Source organism: Bombina bombina, chromosome 6 (genome assembly GCF_027579735.1).
Source record: "Bombina bombina isolate aBomBom1 chromosome 6, aBomBom1.pri, whole genome shotgun sequence".
Classification (NCBI taxonomy): domain Eukaryota; kingdom Metazoa; phylum Chordata; class Amphibia; order Anura; family Bombinatoridae; genus Bombina; species Bombina bombina.
The window spans coordinates 77,886,098-77,906,178 of record NC_069504.1 but is presented as its reverse complement, the minus strand read 5'-3'; the positions used below and the strand labels follow the sequence as shown (position 1 = coordinate 77,906,178).

General features: G+C 37.7%; 1 protein-coding gene across 2 annotated transcripts in view; it reads left to right on the top strand.

The window, feature by feature from the left end:
- The window catches only part of PHYH (phytanoyl-CoA 2-hydroxylase), a 37,608-nt gene extending 28,316 nt beyond the window's left edge, over window positions 1-9,292 (top strand). For both annotated transcript variants that reach the window (XM_053716483.1, XM_053716484.1), the window contains 2 exons: window positions 6,615-6,749; window positions 8,253-9,292. In XM_053716483.1, the coding sequence (XP_053572458.1) occupies window positions 6,615-6,749; window positions 8,253-8,306 (189 nt within the window). In that variant the 3' untranslated portion in view covers window positions 8,307-9,292. The remainder of the gene's footprint in view (window positions 1-6,614; window positions 6,750-8,252) is intronic.
- Window positions 9,293-20,081: the final 10,789 nt, after the last annotated feature.

Sequence of the window (20,081 nt, the reverse complement as noted above, 5' to 3'; positions counted from 1 at the left end):
TGGGAATTAATCAATGAAAATGTCATAGATGATTTAGGATTGCAGTCTCAGTATCAACATAGAGACAACACAGCTGTTGCAGTGTCCCATATCTGGCAATTTTACAGAGGACATTGCATAAAAGAAGGGGGACATCAAAATAGTTGACAGTGAAATCTTGAAATATCCACTCTTGTCTTATGGCTAAATAATAATAATTATTATTATTATCAGTTTATTTGTGGAGCGCCAACAGATTCTGTGCTGTAAACATGGATCTAATATGCAGGTTAACAGTTATTGGAGACAAATGGTACTGTTGTAAATCTGCTCTCATGAAGGTGATTTACAAAACAACTCGGCTTGAAGGCCTACATGCTAAGGTGGTTCAAGGGGAGGACACAAGAAGGAGAGGAACTAAGATAAGAAAATGTTAGTGTATATTGTATGCATCCCTGAACAGTAGAGTCTTTTAAGGAGTGTTTTAAAGTTTAAAAACTAGGGGAGAGTCTTATGGAGCGAGGCAGAGAGTTCCACAAGATCAGGGCCAATCTGGAGATGTCAAAATCACAAGACTATCCCAGATATAGCAATACCAAATCTGAGTTGTATCCAGATGAGAATGCACTTTTGTAACAACGTAACAGCTTAATGTGCATGTGGCAAGTATCACTGCGAGAACACACAACAACAACCGCTGTGTACAAACGGAAGAGAGAAGCGTAACACAATGTGAAATCAGTACCTAATATCGATATGGTGACAGTTTCTCAAGGTAAATCCGGCCTGCTGCTTGTCCTTGCATCGCCCCGCTCATTAGTGGCTCTAAGCTCCACAGATGTGGAAGATGCCAAATTCAAACCACCGCGGGTAAGGTGCCTCACTCGGAAAGTCACGTGACCAGCTCCGGGAACCTGATTGGGCAGGATTCTTTCATCACTCGGTGGATCTGGAAGCCTTCCATGATTCAAAATAGAGTTGCAGCAAAAAGAAAGTAGATCCACATCCAAGGAGAATTGAAAGTGTAGCTTTTTTAATGTATCATTATGGCAATGACATAGAGGGTAGCGTAAGCTCACAAAGCAAACATCCTATGCGTTTCATGCCGTAAGGCACTTCATCAATCTGGGGATGTCCTATAGATGGGAATGGGAAAAGGTAATGAGATGAGAGAAGGTCATGAGCAGAGCCAAGTGAATAGGAGAAATAGTAACTGGAGACAAGGTCAGAGACATAGGGGGAGCAGTGTTATTTAGAGCCTTGAATGTCAGTCAGGATTTTGTGTTTTATTCTAGAGTTTAGAGGACGCCCGTGTAGGGACTGGAAGAGAGATGCAGCAGATAAGAGCAAAATGTAAGGATAATCAGCCTGGCAGAGGCATTTATTATGGATTGTAAGGGAGATAGCCGCTAGGGAGACTGGAGAGGATGGCGTTGCAATATTCAAGGCGGGAGCTGATGAGAGAGTGGATTAATGTCTTAGTTGTGTCTTGTGTAAAGAAGTGGCACAATTTTTTGATGTTTTTAAGGTGGAATCTGCAGGAATTGGCCAAAGACTTTATGTGGGGAGCGAAAGAGAGATCTGAGTCGTGTGACCCAAAGACATCAGACAGTTATAGAAATTTGGGGGTTGGGATTTTGAAAGAGTGGGGGGGAATAAGGAGGTCAGTTTCGATAGCGTGTCAGAAGAGTATGCCAGGGCTGAGGATGAGTGTGTGACTTCCAAGCTATGGTAGGAGGTGCCAAATTGTCGAGAACCAATGTAAGAGTTGAATTATAGTGACAAATAGCTTGGTCATGGCTAAAGGAAGAGAGCAGAGGTTCGAGAGAGTTTGTAAGATGTTGATGATCTAGTGACATGATGCTTCTGCAGAGTTTGGTGTGAGGGTTAGAAGGAAGGAGAGCAGAAGGAAGTGCTGTGATGGTACAAGTGAGGTGATGATGGTCAGAAAGAGGAGAAAGGGAATTTAAGTTTGAGAGAGTGCATTGATTGCTGAAAATCCGATTAAGGGAGCATCCATCTTTGTGAGTGGGAGAGTCAGTCCATTATGACAGACCGTAAGAGGAAGTGAGCTGGAGACGTTTTTTTGTAGTAGGGGCAGGGGGTTTGTCAACAGGGAGGTCGAAATCTTGAAGAATGAAGGCAGGGATGTCTGGGGAGTGGAAATAAGATAGCCAGGCTTTAAAATGATCATGAAATTGAGTTGAGGAGCCAGGAGCGGGATATATAACCGCAACACGTACAGAGAGGGGAGAGAATAAGCAAATCATGTGGGTTTCAAAGGAAGACATTTTGAGGAAAGAGATGGGTTGCATTTTTTTTTTTTAAAGATGCAACGAGAGGAAAGTAAAATATCTACACCACCTCCGTGCCAGTTTCCAGACCTAGTGGTATGGCAAAAGTGGAGACTTCCATGTGACAGGGCAGTGCATATCAATATTTAAAAAAGGAATTGTTTAATACTTTATGAAAGGTAACTATTGTATTCAGTTAATTTAGCTGTGTTTTATTAATCATATGTACTTGTGCACTCATTCTCAGCTCATTTTTACTTTTCACTTACACACATGACCTTTATCAGACACTTGCAACTGATGTCAAATTATACTAATGTACTCTAGCTCTACATTCACTCTCCTAATGTACATTATGAATACATTACGCCACTTGCTGCTGCATGAACTTTGCTCCATTTCAAAGACACAAAGCTGTTACTCAATTGAGAAGCTAAACTGTGCCGTACAGTAGCTTAGCTTTAGCTAGAGGAAATCGGATATTCTCAAATTCAGTTCTTTAGGCTTTGAGTGTAACAATATATAAAATAAAACAATATATTTTGATCACTAAGGTATTGTCAGTATATGGCCGGGTTATAACACAATATATTTAATAATTATTCTTTATTCTAAACCCCAATAAAATGCATATACCAAAAACCATAAAATTAATATAAAATTCCTGAATTCTTTTTATTAGTTAATATTTATAGACACATCGAAATATATTTGTAGGAACCAGAATATGAGTCAAACTATACAGTGTTTAAATTATTATAATATGCTATTCAAAGATCATAAATGTTGCCTTATTCACGATACCCTCCCAAATCAGAGCTGCATTTAAAATATCACGAGACCAAGATATAAGCCACTAACATTCAGACTGGTACAATTTCAACAGTGCTTAGTTAAACAATAGGACAATATACACTCTAATTAAAACATCAGAAATAGTATCTATTATTTGTGCAAACAACCAATTGTATATGCTAATTTCTCTAAGCTGAAATAAATTCTTAGTTACTTACAATTAAGACCAGTTCTATATATATATTTGCCAGGTTAAATTACTTAGCATCAAGGATTTGTTTAACAATACACAGGCTATGAAATACTAGTTTTAAAATACAATTTATTCCTTTAAATCTGCTACCTACAGCAACAATGGATGTTTGTTTTAAATATTTAGCATACAAAACAGCAAGCTTAAAACTATCCAGGACTATGAACATGAATCCAAAATATTAATATGCTCTTTAAATCTATTAACTACAGCAGCAGTGAATATTCCTTTAAATCTGCTATTTGACTATAGTTGTTAAATTAGAACAATCATACATCACCAGTTTGAGCCAATTTTTTCAGATCACCTCATATAAAGATAAGTGTAATTGCAATTGATAAGAAAAAGTATGGCCCACTTTGCTTATAGTTTGACTGTGTCCCACGCAACAGTTTTCAGTCAGCCTCCTTTTTTTTCATCTTACATTCCAGCTTATATTGTCTAATCATAGGTGAGAAAATGGGGAGGCCCTTTGGAAACCTTGTCCCTTCTTATTGGTTCATTTTGGAAATGTATGGTTACTAGGGAAATGCATCTTTGTTAACAACCAATTATCTTTTGGCTGTAATTCTCGCATCACAACACCGGGGGCAGCATGACAAACAAACAGCAATAAAGTCCTAACATTCATTTACTGCTAATCCAAATATCTCCCTATATAATGATTATTTAACAATACTATAACATTGCATTAATACATTTATCTTTAGCATTTATATTTCATTTAGCATAACAGAAAATTTACAATTTGATATCAAACATCAATATTTTATAGTCATATTACATCAAAGTAATTCCTATACATTTATTATATTATATTTTTAAGAGATGTATTTAAAGTTTCATAAACATTTAGTGCATAACCATATTACATGACTTAGGTCATCCCATGCCGGCAATCCTGTATTTATCATCTTTTAGCTCCATCTGGAAAAATAGAAAAACAATGTTATATATATTTAAAAAATGGGATTATTACAATTGTTATTTAATCTATTACAATTCAGAGTGGTAATTCCCATGTCCATATGTGTGTGTGTGTGTGTGTATGTATATGTGTGTATGTATATGTATGTATATATATATATATATATATATATATATATTTTTTTTTTTTTTTAAATACAGTTCTGTTTTACTGAAATCTAAACGCAAGTTGTATTTTAAACAGTGAAATTTGAAATTATAGTGCAAGCCATGTACTTTTGCTGTGTGTTATCCTCCCCCAGACATAAGTCTGAATTACGTATATTCAAGTGTCAGCAGTTATAATGAGTCTTTGCATCTCATTTGGCTTCAAATTAAAAGTTCCAGAAATTTACATGTCTATTCACTGTATGGGGTCATCTATCTGACAATCTTGCTTAATTCACACCTCAGTGGAACATCTTTTGGAAACAGTCCTTTGTTCTCAGATGTGGAATACATAGTGTGATAAATGAGCATGCTCAAACTTACTATTTGAGAGATTTCATACTTATGTATATATAATATAAGATAAAATATGTATATATATATATATATATGTATTTTCCACTGACATCTATAGATGCCCTGACAGTATTTATTAAATTGACATTAAACACACTGAGTTTGTAATATGAAATGGTTAAATGGATATGAAACGGTTACTCCTATAGTAAAAAACAAAATCAAAGTAATCCTAACAGTAAAATGATATTGTCACATGATTTGTGGAGCAAATCATGGGCAGTAAACTGACTCCAGCTATTCTAGTTGTCTCCTAGCAACAGGTCAAAGGAAAAGCCGCTCCTTTGCCTTTCTGTAGACACCAAAACAGTGGGGCAGTGACAGGAAGTAATGGACCCTTCACAAATGGAGCTAAATCCTGTTTTAAATAATGGAAAATACATATTGCAATTATTTCTATTAAAGGAGTATGAAACCCAAAAAATGTCTGTTATTCAGACCGAGCATACTATTAGAAAAAAGCTTCCAATTTACTGCTATTATCAAATTTGCTTCTTTTCCATGACATTCTTTGTAGAAGAGATACCTAGGTAGGCATCTGGAGCACTAAATGGCAGGAAATTGTGCTGCCATTGGGTGCTCTTGCAAATGGATAGCATTCTTGAAAAACTGCTTCCATATAGTACTCCAGAAATAGGCAGGCTCCTAAGCATACGTCCCTGCTTTTCAAGAAAAGATACCAAGAGAACAAATAAAAATTGCTAATAGAAGTAAATTAAAAAGTTGTTTTAAAATCACATGCTGTTTTTAGGTTTCATATCCCTTTAATAACCCACTGCTTAGTGTTTTTTTATTACAACAAAGAAACAGACTGTTCTATATCTTTTTAATTTTGTATAGCAAAAAACGTAACCACCTAAATGTGTCCTTAATGTTTTGTTTGCATGCTAGCACACACTCCAGCCTGCAACATAGAGGTAGTGATTTATTTTTTTGTCTAGCACTGCTGATTGGGTCGATTGCCGGTTCTGCTTGGGACTAGCATTTCTCGGGGGTTAAACACATAGATCTGTAGGGACTATAGTGATAAAATGACATGCACTAGCAAATATTCACTTTTGTGACCATTTAATCAGTTTCTTTTTTGCACGTTTTTAAGTGTTTAGAAATAGTCACAGTGAGGAATACTTGCTTGTGTAATCTTTTAAAACATGAAGGGTAAGGACAGCAAAAGAGTGAGCCATGAGAGGGGAAACCATCTATTATGGAAACGGTATAAGGGGTCCATAAATCATTGTGCGGACGGACATGACCCGCTATAGCGAACTATATCCGCCGCACATCGATAAATGCCGAGAGCATACTCTGTCGGCATTTATCATTGCACCAGCAGTTCTTGCAACGCCGCCCCCTACAGATTTGTGACCAATCGGCCACCAGCAGGGGGTGTCAATCAACTCGGGTTGATTTTCGGCAATGTCTGTCCGCTGCCTCAGAGCAGGCGGACAGGTTATGGAGCAGTGGTCTTTAGACCGCTGCTTTATAACTTGTGTTATTGGCGAGTCTTCAAGCTCAAGGCCCCTAAATGAGTACTAGGGATTAGTTTAAACATTGTTATTTGAGGGCAGCATAAAAATGTCTCAAAAAGCTTAAATCAAGGATATTTCTCCCAATATGTTGATAATGATGCTCAGAACATTTACTCACTGGCGTACATTAAAGTCATCACAACTGGTTATTTCTCATGCAAAGAGTCGGAGTGCTACATTTATTTATGCTGAGCTGGTAACTATCTAGGCTGAAGAAGTTTTGTTTTTTAACCTTAATAAGTCAGTTGATTCCTTCTTCTTTCTCCCGCTCAGGCGATCTCGTGCCATTATGCCAGCGCAGACTGTAACTATATTAATGTGAAGGGGACTACTCAAGAGAACATTGAAAGGGAAGTGGCAGAAATTGCATTGAAGCGCTATGGAATTGAGTCTGAAATCGCTCTGAAGGTGAACAGTTAGCTTGGTCATGCCACTGCAATAGCTTTTTACAGAGAAACTTCAATATTTGCTGCTGCTTGTGCCATCTGATAAAAAGTTAGTGCTATCGGTTTGTTGATCTTACAGATTTGTGAATAATTACCGATTGCACGAAAGCTTCATCTTCATAATACATTCCATTGAATTTAAAGGACACAAATAAACAAAAGACAAGTATTTTAAAACATTGCTTTGTTTAGTGCATAGTAATGGAATTAAAAGTGACCAATGCACCTTTTAAATATATATTATAGTCTCCAGTTGGTCTTATTAGATTTATTTCCCTCTGGCTGCCCCTTGATCCAGAATGTGTTGTGTGCTTTTTTTTCTCCCAGTTTTTTTAAAATAAATAAAGTTACACACTGGGTGGCACAGCAAATTATAACTCGTACTGCCTGCTCCATTGTCTAAACCCAGGAGGTAGGTATGTCTTAATATTGGCTGAACCCATTATTTTTTTTTTCTTTTTACCAAGAATATATAATAAAAATGACATTTTAATTATAACATATTCAAATATCTAACGTCGAGAGTGCAAACAATGTATTCTTTTTCAGTTCTTTACTGAATTTCATTATGTATTAACCCTTTCATGACAGGGTCATTTTGTCTACATCGAAACAACGTTTGAAATCCTGCGATCGTGCCCGTGATCATGAGATTTCAATGATGGGATCGGGTCAGGGGGGGCGCCCCTATGAAGCTATGCAAGCCCTCCAGACCACGATCCCATCCTGGAAGCGCTGTTAGCTTCAGAACAGCCAAACGGCTTGGACGTTCTATTCCGTCCTATTGGCGCTAAAGCCCGGCACATTTAGGACGGAATAGAACGAAACAACGGTGTTAAAAGGCTAATATTGTCTATACCACCTTGTGTATTACTTACTAAATAAAAATAAAGGGTAGGTAAGAACAAACATATCTAACACAAAGTCTGTCTACTCATGTGTTCTGGAGCTTCAAATATTTGTATGTGTGGTAAGACCACTTAACATAGGTTTTTCAAACATCCAAAATAAATGTAAAATTTTCTAAAAATATTCTGCTTAACACACTTAAAAGAACCAGAACAAATGAATACACTATAATGTCACTTAAGCCAAGGCTTGACAAACCCAGGCACCAGGGAGTCACACGCACCTGAAATGTAGCCCCTGGTGCTCTGGACACCCAATGACCCCCCACACACACTGGCTGCCACCATCCACACCTAAAAATAGCATTCTTACTTTACACCATTTACATGTGAGGTTAATGCGCATCTCGTGACTTTCACCTCATCCATGTATATGTTACAGACAGTTTAATATTCAAAGACAGCCTGCATCCTCTTCAGCATGCTTTGTATACCAACATATATTACTCTGTTATCATTCTTTAGTCTTTAGTAATGCATGCTGCCTTTTGCACACTTGTTAGGAAGCACTTTACAACACAGAATAGCTTTCTAATGATGTTTGTGTTTATTTCCAGGACATATGGAGGGTGAGAGGACGCCTTGTGCAGGGAGAAAGAACCAATCTATAACTTTGTCATGAAAAGAAGAATATCAAAATTACAAAGAATATGAAAATCTTCTTTAATTTATGTAACCTGTTGTGTTAAAACATAAATTACACAAGTCTAATACACTTGTTTTTTTGCAAAAAGTTCTTAGGAATTTATCAAAATAAACTCACAAATTTGCAAAATGATGTGTCAAATCTTAAAAAGTAGCACTTTCAACACTATTTTTAATTAGTTAATATTACAATTATCTGGTTTTAAAATTAAAGTGACAGAAACAGATACGATAGAGCTGATAGCTTTTCTGTATAGTCTGTAAGCCGTTTGTTTTTTACACAATTTAGTACCTCAGAATTATGTAGATTAAATTAACGTTGAACATTAAACACCTTGTATGTACAGTTCTTATCCTGCACCTTTAAGTATCATAAACTTACCTCAAGAAAATAGATTTTTGGAGACATTTTGAATTTTTCCGCCACCCCATTTTGTTGTTTTCTTCTTTCATAATGTTTTCATGACATGAATGTGCAGCAGCCATATTAGATCAGAAGAACCAAAGCCAAATATACAACAGTAATCAACTGTATAATGCACTATAAAGAAATCTAATTTCTAGTCCTGTTGCATTTTTTTTTTCTGCATTGTTTTTTTTTTTTTTTTTTCTTTTAAAAAACTAAACTTAAGTACAAAGCACTTTAATTACATGTACCCCTTTAAGTACAAGGCTTGTAATGGGTGTTTTTCTGTTTTGCCATGCTAATTGTCACATTCTAACAGGTCTGCTTAGGTTATTTGTCAAATGGGAGAAAATAGATTACTCAACACACCTTTTGTATTACCCAATTACAAGCTTAAATATTCTGGATTTGAATTAATGATTGATGTAAGAGGGCTAATTTGAATCTTACATTCTTTATCCATTACCCATGTACCATAAATATTAATTAAAAAAAACTTGTAACTTTAATTGAACATTTAAATAAAATGTTACTGCAGCAAATTTATTTCAATGTTTATTTCAATTCATTCTATACTTAACCTGTCAACCAACAAAGAGACTGCATGGCTTTGCTTTACTGGGCTTAAATTAATATGGTTTATCATTTAGCTTAGCAAAAAATCTTCAGGCAACATTCAAGTACAGTCATTCAGATTAGCCAAGGAATGCCACAAAAAATAAACTGACTACAAACACTGTAATTAGTTATCCAAGTCCTAAGAAGACTGCCCAGCTAGAGCATGACAGCTTATAGAACTAGATACAGTAGTATTGGAACTTCAAAGAAGCCTAGATGTATTTTTATACTAATAAACAAGGTAGTACTTGTGCTCATTACTATTGGGTTATATAGAATTCACCAAAATGAATACAGCAGTTTAGAAGTCTGTTGTCAAAAGCTAGAATTTGTTAAGCTGTAAGTGTAGAATATCACGCCCAGTCAGACTTTATGGGATGATGCAGACGTCCCTGTTATAACCATGATGTAGATTTCCTGTACGGCAAGTCTTCAATCTAACCTGGGTTCTACTTTTCCTAGCAATATTGCTATGCCTTGTTTCTGTTTGGTTTATTCAGGACTTCTTTTGGACATACTGTTTTGCTGTTGTAAAGTTTGGCCTCAGGGAGATGGACATTTTTTATTTTGCAGTACCAGAGTAATTTCTAGTTCCCCATTATAGAAAAAATTTGATTATATCAGGAATGTCAGTGGCAGCTTACTGGGAAGTTCCAGTAATATATAAATAGGTTCTTTTTATCTACCTCTTTTGTCACAAAATGAACAGTGTATTGATTACTCTTTAAATAAATATATAAATGTTTGAATTACACTTGAATATATTTGATTCCTTCGCATTTAAATAAACATAGCAAGAGATCTGTGCTTAACCTGACAGGGTTTCACCATGTTCAAAACTGGTAGCCACCAGAAAAAATTACAGAATATTGACTAGGTTCCATTCTAATTGATAGCTTTACCAGACCTATCAATTGACACTCCAACTCTAAAATAGCTCATTATTAATGGTAGCCTGCTTGCAAAAAAAATAAATCAATAAAATAAAAATGCTTACCAAAAGTTCTAGCTAAGATGCAGGACCTAAATGTTGTGCAGAAAACACTTTCCATGTAAATGAATCTTATTTCAAGAGAAAATTAGAAATTGATGAGATGATGTTACTTATGTAAGAGGGTAAAAGCCTAAATGTCTCTAGGGTATAAGTCTGTAACTTCTTACAGATTTGTTTGATAGCTTGTGACCATTCATCTTCCTCTTGCATCCTCTTGCCCAGCCTTACTGAAGCACACCTAGATCATCACTGGTCCTCCACTAAATATCACAGTGGGTACAAGACACTGTGGCTTGTAGGCCACTCCAACTCTCCATCTAACCATTAGACAACCAGGTGTTGGGCAGTGCAGAAAATTGGACTCATCAGAGAAGATAACCTGGAATCGGGCAGATTTATCTTTGCGTAGGACACATAAAGTAAGCCACACATACAAAGTTATCCTGGAGGAAAACTTGCTTCCTTCTCTTACAATATTCCCCAACTCTGAGGATTGTTTTTTCCAGCAGGACAATTCTCCATTCCACACAGCCACTTCAATCAAGGTGTAGGTGGAGGACCACTAGATCAAGACCCTGTCATGGCCAGCCCAATCTCCAAACCTGTACTCCATTGAAAACCTCTGGAATGTGATCAAGAGGAAGATGAATGTTCACAAGCGATCAATCAAAGCTGAGCTGCTTGCATTTTTGCGCCAGAAGTAGCATAAAGTCACCACAATATGAAATATTGGTGGAGAGCATGCAAAGATGCATGAAAGCTGTGACTGAAGTCCATCGAGTTCAACCTATACAAATCTAATATACTTACAAAAAAGCTCCAGTTGAACTTAAATTAATCCCACTAAAAGGTGACCCATTTAATACCAGCAATCATATCCATGAATTTTATTTCTAGCCAGAAATGTATCCAAAAAATTTTAAATGTATCTAGGGTATTGCCATTTACTACCTCCTTATGTAACGAATTCCAAAATTGTATTGCTGTTACAGTGAAGAAACATTTCCATTGCAGGAGATTAAAGTGAAGGTAAACATTGGTGAATGAAAGCTCGTTTCTTTCATGTAATTGGCAAGAGTCCATGAGCTAGTGATGTATGGGATATACAATCCTACCAGGAGGGGCAAAGTTTCCCAAACCTCAAAATGCCTATAAATACACCCCTCACCACACCCACAATTCAGTTTTACAAACTTTGCCTCCTATGGAGGTGGAGAAGTAAGTTTGTGCTAAGATTTCTACAATGACATGCGCTTCTTCATTTTGAAGCCAGATTCCTCTCAGAGTACAGCGAATGTCAGATGGACGTGAAGAGAGTATCACCTATTGAATGCAATGATTTTCCTAATGGGGGTCTATTTCATAGGTTCTCTGTTATCGGTCGTAGAGATTCATCGCCTACCTCCCTTTTCAGATCGACGATATACTCTCATATACCATTACCTCTACTGATAACTGTTTCAGTGCTGGTTTCGCTATCTGCTATATGTGGATGGGTGTCTTTCGGAAAGTATGTTTTTTATTACTTAAGACACCTCAGCTATGGTTTGGCACTTTATGCATTTATATAAAGTTCTAAATATATGTATTGTACTTATATTTGCCATGAGTCAGGTTCATGTATTTCCTTTTGCAGACTGTCAGTTTCATATTTGGGGAAGATTAACATATTAAGAAATATTTTTTCTTACCTGGGGTTTAGTCTTTGCGCCAAATTGCGGGCAGCATTAGGCCCGCGGGTGCGCCAAATGCTAGACTTTATTGCGTCATTCTTGGCGCGAAGGTATGTCCGTTGATGCAAGTTCGTCATTTCCGGCGTCGTAGTTGACGCCGAGTTCCTTACACATTGTTGCGTCGTTAGTGACGCGAGTGTGTCATTTCCGTATGTTGTTGTCGGCAAAAAATTTTCAGTTAAGTTGTGCGTCATACTTGGCGCCAGATTTTTTTCATTATTTTAATACCCCATTGCTATTTGCCTCTTGCCTTTTTCTGTGTCAGAGGACTATGCTATTGCATTTTTTCCCATTCCTGAACCTGTCATATAAGGAAATTGACAATTTTGCTTTATATGTTGTTTTTTATTTTACATTTTGCAAGATGTCTCAATCTGATCCTGCCTCAGAAGTATCTGTTGGAACTTTGCTGCCTGATGTCGGTTCTACTAAAGCTAAGTGCATTATATTTCCGAATGTCATTTGTATTGGTTATCATGATAAACTTTTACATGCAGATATTGTGTCTATCAGTAAATTGTACATTGCCTGTTGTTCTTTCAACTTTTAATGTACATGTTATACCTATGAAATTTAAAGAATTGTTACTGATTCTGTTCAGAAGGCTTTGTCTGCTATTCTGCCTTCTAATTATTATAAGGTCTTTTTAAACTTCTCATAGGGTTGATGAAATTTCAAATGACCGACAATATAATGAATTATCCTCCTCTGATGAGGATCTATCTGATTCAGAAGATCTTTCCTCAGATATTGACACTAACAAACCTACTTATTTATGTTAAATGAAGTAATTTTCGTTCTTTATTAGAAGTGTTAATTATTTTTGGATATTGTGGAAACTAGTCCTCTTGATATTAGAACTAGTAAATTCTATTTTTAAACCTCCTGTGGTTACTCCAGAGGTTTTTTTCCTATTCCTGATGCTATTTCTGATATGATTTATAAGGAATGGAATAAGCCGGGTACTTCTTTTTTTCCTTCTTCATGGTTTTAAAAATTGTATCCTTTACCAGCAATTAATATAGAGTTTGGGAAAAGATCCTCAAATTGATGGGGCTATTTCTACTCTTGCTGAACGTACCTCTATTCCTATGGAAGATAGTACTTAAGTTCCTTTAGATAGGAAACTTAAATATTTTCTAAGGAAAGCTTATTTATATTCAGGTCGTCTCAGGCCTGCAATTTCTTTGGCTGATGTTGCAGCTGCATCAACATTTTTGTTGGAGAATTAGCGCAACAAGAATTGGATTCTGATTTATATAGCAATGTTTGCTTACTGCAACATACTAATCAGTTCTGATGCCATTTTTTTGATATCATCAAGATTGATGTTAGATCTATGTCTTTAGCTATTTTTAGCTAGAAGATTTTTGTGGCTTTATTCTTGGAATGCTGATATGACTTTTTAAGTCTAGATTGCTATCTCTTTCTTTCCAAGGTAATAAGAGACCTAAAGGGTAAATATAAAGCTCCGAATCGTTTTCGTTCTTTTTGTCAATTAAAGAACAAAAATCTATTCCTTCCCTATGGAATCTGTTTCCAATTGGAAACCTTCATTAAATGGAATAATTCCAAGCCATTTAAGAAACCAAAAGCCAGCCCCTAAGTCCACATGAAGGTGCGACTCTCATTCCAGCTCAGCTGGTAGAGGGCAGATTAATGTTTTTTTCAAGGATGTTTGGATAAATTCTGTCCAAAATCTATGGTTTCAGAGTATTGTCTCTCAAGGGTATCGAATATGATTCTGAGTAAGTTCGCCTGTGAGAAGATTTTTTTTCTCTCACGTATCCCAGCAAATCCAGTTAAGCTCGGGCTTTCCTGAAGTGTGTTTCAGTCCTGGAGTTTCAGGGGTAGTTCCTTTTCAGGAACAGGGTCTGGAGTTTTATTCAAATCTATTCATTTGTCCCAAAGAAGGAAATTTCATTCACACCAATTTTTGGATCTGAAAATGTTGAATCGTAATGTAAGAATACCATCTTTCAAATGGTGACTTTCAGGACTATTCTGCCTTTTGTTAGGCAAGAACATTTTATGTCCTCAATGGACTTGCAGGATGTATACCTTCATATTCATTTTCAGTTCCTGAGATTCTCTTTTCTAGACAAGTATTACCAATTCATTGCTCTTCCATTTGGATTAGCAACCGTTCAAATAATCTTTTTAAAGGTTCTAGGTGCCCTGCTTTATGGAAACCCGAGAGCAGGGTATTGCGGTGTTTCCTTATTTGGATGATATCTTGGTACTAGCTCAGTCTTTACGTTCTGCATAATCTCACACAAATCAATTTGTGTTGTTTCTTCGGAAACATGGTTGGAGTATCAATTTACCAAAAGTTTCTTGATTCCTCAGACAAGGGTCACCTTTTTTAGGTTTCCAGATAGATTCAGTGTCCATGACTCTGTCTCTAACAGACAAGAGACGTTTAAAATTGGTTGCAGCCTGTCGGCACCTTCAGTCTCAGTCATTCCTTTCAGTGGTTATGTGCATGGAAATTTTAAGTCTCATGACTGCAACATCGGACGTGATTCTCTTTGCTCATTTTCACATGAGACCTCTCCTGCTTTGTTTGCTGAATCCATGGTGCAGGGATTATAGAAAGATATCACAATTAATATCCTTAAATCCCAATGTTTGACTCTCTCTGACGTGGTGGTTAAATCACCAGCGTTTGGTTCAAGGGGCTTCTTTTGTTCAGCTAACCTGGACTATGTTCACTTCAGATGCAAGTCTTTCAGGTTGGGGAGCTGTTTGGGGATGTCTGACAGCACAAGGGGTTTGGAAATCTCAAGAGGCGAGATTACCAATCAATTTTTTAGAACTCTGTGCAATTCTCAGAGCTCTTCAGTTTTGGCCTCTGTTGAAGAGAAAACCGTTCATTTGTTTTCAGACAGACAATATCACAAACAGTGGCATTTGTCAATCACCAGCATAGGACTTACAGTCCACAAGCTATGAAGAAGTATCACGGATACTTTCTTGGGCGGAATCCAGCTCCTGTCTATACCTGGGAATGCACCGCAGAAATTAGACATTGGGAGGCGGATTATTTCAACCGTCAGACTTTACATCCAGGGGGGTGGTCCCTCCATCCAGATGTGTTTTCTCATCTAAATATGATGAGAAGTGTCAGTGGGTGCACTGACACTTCATTGGTGTTTTCAACCTGCTTATATTTTCCTGCCTCTAGTTCTTCTTCCAAGAGTGATCTCCAAAATCATCACGGAAGAATAGTTTGTGTTGCTGGTGGTTCCAACATGGCTTCACAGGTTTTTTTTTTGTTTTTTTTTTAATAATTTTTTTATTGAGGAAAATAATGGTTTACAAGCATGAAATCAGATTACATTCTTCATAGGTACATGCTTTTTCATAAGAACAGAGAAACAAAATATAAAACAAGGCATAGCATAACTTCTCTACAGGAACCTGTAAATTCCATAATAATGAACAAACAAAATAGTCATTGTTGTTTTCATTTCACGGTAATAAACAACTTCCCCTTAAAGAAAGAGAACGGCCACTTTTGGGTCGCTGACCAACAGTAAAAATTGGAGTGGGGAATATAAAGAAAGGAAAAAGTCACTGAAGGGCCACTTTTGGACCTAGGATATAAAATTGACATGAGAAATATATACAAGTGATATACTTAAATTTAACTATAACTACAGGGAACCTTATGGGTCTGGGCTATCGAGAAGCTTATATATAAGTATTTGACAGCTTGGTCTTAATAGATGTGGGAGCATGCGCAAACTGCTGATGGTAAAGGGCCAATACAATCCCATGGGATTCCTCCTCAAACCCCCCAATTCCCTACATGAGGACCGGCATGGTTGAGAAAAGGGGAGGTGAAGCAAACCTTAATAACAGTAAATGCTTACCACCTGTGAATGAATTTATGTGTCAGGACTAGGTTAGTAATACTGTGAGTCAAACCACCGAGGCCATGTTATTTTGACTCAAGGATTCAAGCTGGGGACAAAATGTAACCATATCAGGGGAGGGGGCGATCCATTATCAGTTAGCTAGGGTATGAGTCTAACACAGATAGACTTAACTATAATTAGTAATAGCCAAGATGTAATCAGCTGTAAGGATCAATGCAAGATCAGAGCTTGGAATGTAGTTAGCGTTAAGTAAACTGATGGCACCCACACATCCGACATAAAAAACATGCATACATTCAATGAATAGGACAAAGTGGTGTAGTGTCACCTCCCAATAGATAGTGTCCCTCATACTGTTAGCCTCAGACCCGCAATTAGGATACAGTCAAATGGGAGGCAAACCTAAATACAAGCATATCGTCTAACGGGCTTTAATGAATAAAACTATAAGGCAGGATCAGCCTCAGGCGTCATAAGGACAGTTCAGTAGTTCCATAGAGGCCTTTAATGTAAAGTTCCAGGGGTGTAAAATGAAAATTACCAGGCCTCCATCTGAGGTTTAACGTCCTGCTGTCCTCGCAAGTTCCCTGCCACTAGCCAATGCCAGATTGTGCAGGGCGTACAGCAGCCCCTGAGTCCACAGAGCCAGGAGTGCGCTTAGTCGCTATCAACAGTCCTCTGCGCAGTGAGCGACTCATGCATTCCCAGAGACCAATCAAGCCTCCACAGTGACCCCACCGGAACAATGCCTGCAGGCTGGATTCCGCAGACTTGCCTCGACGGCCGCTCCGGACCTTCAATTCAGGGGGTGGCTCCCAGGTAGGATTTATCCAATGTCGCCAGACAACTTGTGCGACTCGACGAGTCTCTCTCAGTCTGGGTATCGGGGGCAGAGGCGTTGGAGGTGGCGGGGCGGTACCATCTAGCATAGGGACAGTCCCCGCATATGACATCTTCCCTGCTGATGTCTCTCTACATAGATTAGGATTACCTCCCATTGCGAACCGTGGCTTGTGGGTTAAGTGGATGTTCATAGGCAGTGGGGGGTTCTGTGTTAGTGGGATGACTCCTAATTCAGGGGCATCTGCCTCCCAGCTGTGTGTGAGAGCGGGATCCGACCCTAGGCAGGCTGTTGAGAAGTTACATGCAACAGTAATCCGCGGGTCCCCACCTCTACTTGTCGGCACATTGTTGATAGAGATTCCACTGTCTTGCTGTATATCAGGGGGGCTCATGTACACGCAGTGTGTGGAGGGCTCAGGGTCTCCTGCTCGAACAATATCCATTAGGGCAGGCTCAGTGTTAGAGAGTTTCCCTTCATAAGCCCATGCTGCCGCCATTTTCTCTGATAGCTGCAAAAAATGTTCATTTAGAAGATGACATATCCCCTTGATTAGGATAGCTGCTTCAGGTTCGATGTTACTGAAGGTTTCAGTGTCTACGCACTGCATACCCGGCTTACAAGATACCGGGGGGGGTGTTGAGAGCCTCTCGCTTACGCGGATGCCTTAGGCCTCAACTCTCCAGATCAGTTATTAATGGTGGTAGTCCTAATATTCTAATAGTATTCGATACAGAGTGGTAAACAGAGCTTAGATATCAGGATGAGGTAGATAGATGATCCTCATATACATCAATAAAAGGCAAATTATTAATGTTTCACTCAGAACAACTGATATTGCGACCATTCAAGGTGCTGCCCAGAGTCACGCCCCGGCTTCACAGGTTTTGGTATGCAGGTCTTGTTCGGATGTCCAGTTGCCAACTTTGGCCACTTCCTTTAAGGCCAGACCTACTGTTTCAAGGTCAGTTTTTCCATCAGGTTCTCAAATCATTAAATTTTAAGGTATGGAAATTGATCGCTTAGTGTTAAGTCATAGAGGTTTCTCTGACTCAGTGATTAATACTATATTACAAGCTCGTAAATCTGTCTCTAGAAAGATTTATTATTGAGTTTGAAAGACTTACATTTCTTGGTGTTCTTATGAATTTTCTTGGCATTCTTTTAGAATTGTAAGAATTTTACAGTTTCTTCAGGATGGTTTGGATAAGGGTTTTTCTGAAAGTTCCTTGAAGGGACAAATCTTTGTTCTTTCTGTTTTATTTCACAGAAAGATTGCTAAACTTCCTGATATTCACTGTTTTGTACAGGCTTTAGTTCATATTAAGCCTGTCATTAAATCAATCTCTCCTCCTTATAGTCTTAATTTGGTTTTTGAGACCTTTACAGGTTCCTCCATTTAGAGCCTATGCATTATTTGGACATTTAACTACTTTCTTGGAAAGTGTTGTTCCTTTTGACCATCTCTTCTGCTAGAAGAGTTTCTGAGCTATCTGCTCTTTCTTGTGAATCTCCTTTTCTGATTTTTCATCAGGATAAGGCGGTTTTGCGGACTTCATTTACATTTTTTCCTGAAGTTGTGAATTCTAACAACGTTAGTAGAGAAATTGTTGTCCCTTTCTTGTGTCCTAATCCTAAGAATTTTTTGGAAAGATACTTACATTCTTTGGATGTGGTGAGAGCTTTGAAATATTATTTTGAAGCTACTAAAGATTTCAGGAAGACTTCTAGTCTATTTGTTATATTTTCTGGTCCTAGGAAGGTCAGAAGGCTTCTGCTTTTTCCTTGGCTTCTTGGTTAAAACTTTTGATTCTTCAAGCTTATTGGAGTCGGGTCAGGCCCCACCTCAGAGAATTACAGCTCATTCTTCTAGATCAGTCTCCACTTTGTGGGCTTTTAAGAATGAAGCTTCAGCTGATCAAATTTGCAAGCGGCAACTTGGTCTTCTTTACATTCATTTACTAAATTCTACCGTTTTGTTGTATTTGCTTCTTCAGAAGCAGTTTTTGGTAGAAAAATTCTTCAAGCAGCTGTTTCAGTTTGATTCATCTGCTGATGTTTTAAGTTTTTCTTGTCATTTGAAGAATAAACTTATATTTTGGGTTGTGGATTATTTTTTCAGCGGAAAATGGCTGTTGCTTATTTTTATCCCTCCCTCTCTAGTGACTCTTGCGTGGAGTTCCACATCTTGGGTATTTGATATCCCATACGTCACTAGCTCATGGACTCTTGCCAATTACATGAAAGAAAATATAATTGATGTAAGAACTTACCTGATAAATTAATTTCTTTCATATTGGCAAGAGTCCATGAGGCCCACCCTTTTTATGGTGGTTATGTTTTTTTTGTATAAAGCACAATTATTTCCAAATTCCTTTGTTGATGCTTTTTACTCCTTTCTTTATCACCCGACTACTTGGCTATTCGTTAAACTGAATTGTGGGTGTGGTGAGGGATGTATTTATAGGCATTTTGAGGTTTGGGAAACTTTGCCCCTCCTGGTAGGATTGTATATCCCAAACGTCACTAGCTCATGGACTCTTGCCAATATGAAAGAAATTAATTTATCTTGTAAATTCTTACATAAATTATGTTTTTTTAAAAAAATACTATTAAAAACAGGGGCACTTTCATTCATCAAAGTTTACAAAGCAGCCGTTTTGATTAAAAACTTACCTTTTTTCCTTTTCACAGCCAGAGCAGCTTCCCCCTCCTGGAAATCCTCTCTTCACACGTCGGCAATGACTAATCCGGCTTCCTCCAATCACAGCATGGCCTCAGGCAATGACTACCCTGGGGGGAAAGCCGTGATTGGTGGAAGCCGGATTAGTCATTGCTGATGTGTGAAGAGAGGATTTCCAGGAGGGGGAAGCTTCTCTGCCTGTGAAAAGAAAAAAGGTACGTTTTTTTATCAAAATGGCTGCTTTGTTAACTTTGATGAATGAAAGTGCCCCTGTTTTTAATAGTATTTTTAAAAAACGGGCTTTCATTCACCAAAGTTTACCTTCACTTTAATCTCCTGCAACGGAAATGTCATGATTGTAACGCGTCTGTTGCCGTTGCCAGTTGTGCACGCATCCTCAAAGAAATGTTGGTTGCCCGAGGCAGCCAAAAGAATGTTGGCTGCACGCGCAGACAAAAGAATCAGGTGGATTCGGATTTTATTACAAGACCAGAGACTCATATTTTGCTTTCTTTCCTTTACTACTTAAATGCAGTTTTAAAAGTATACATAAACATAAATAACTGTCAATATTTGAAAAAG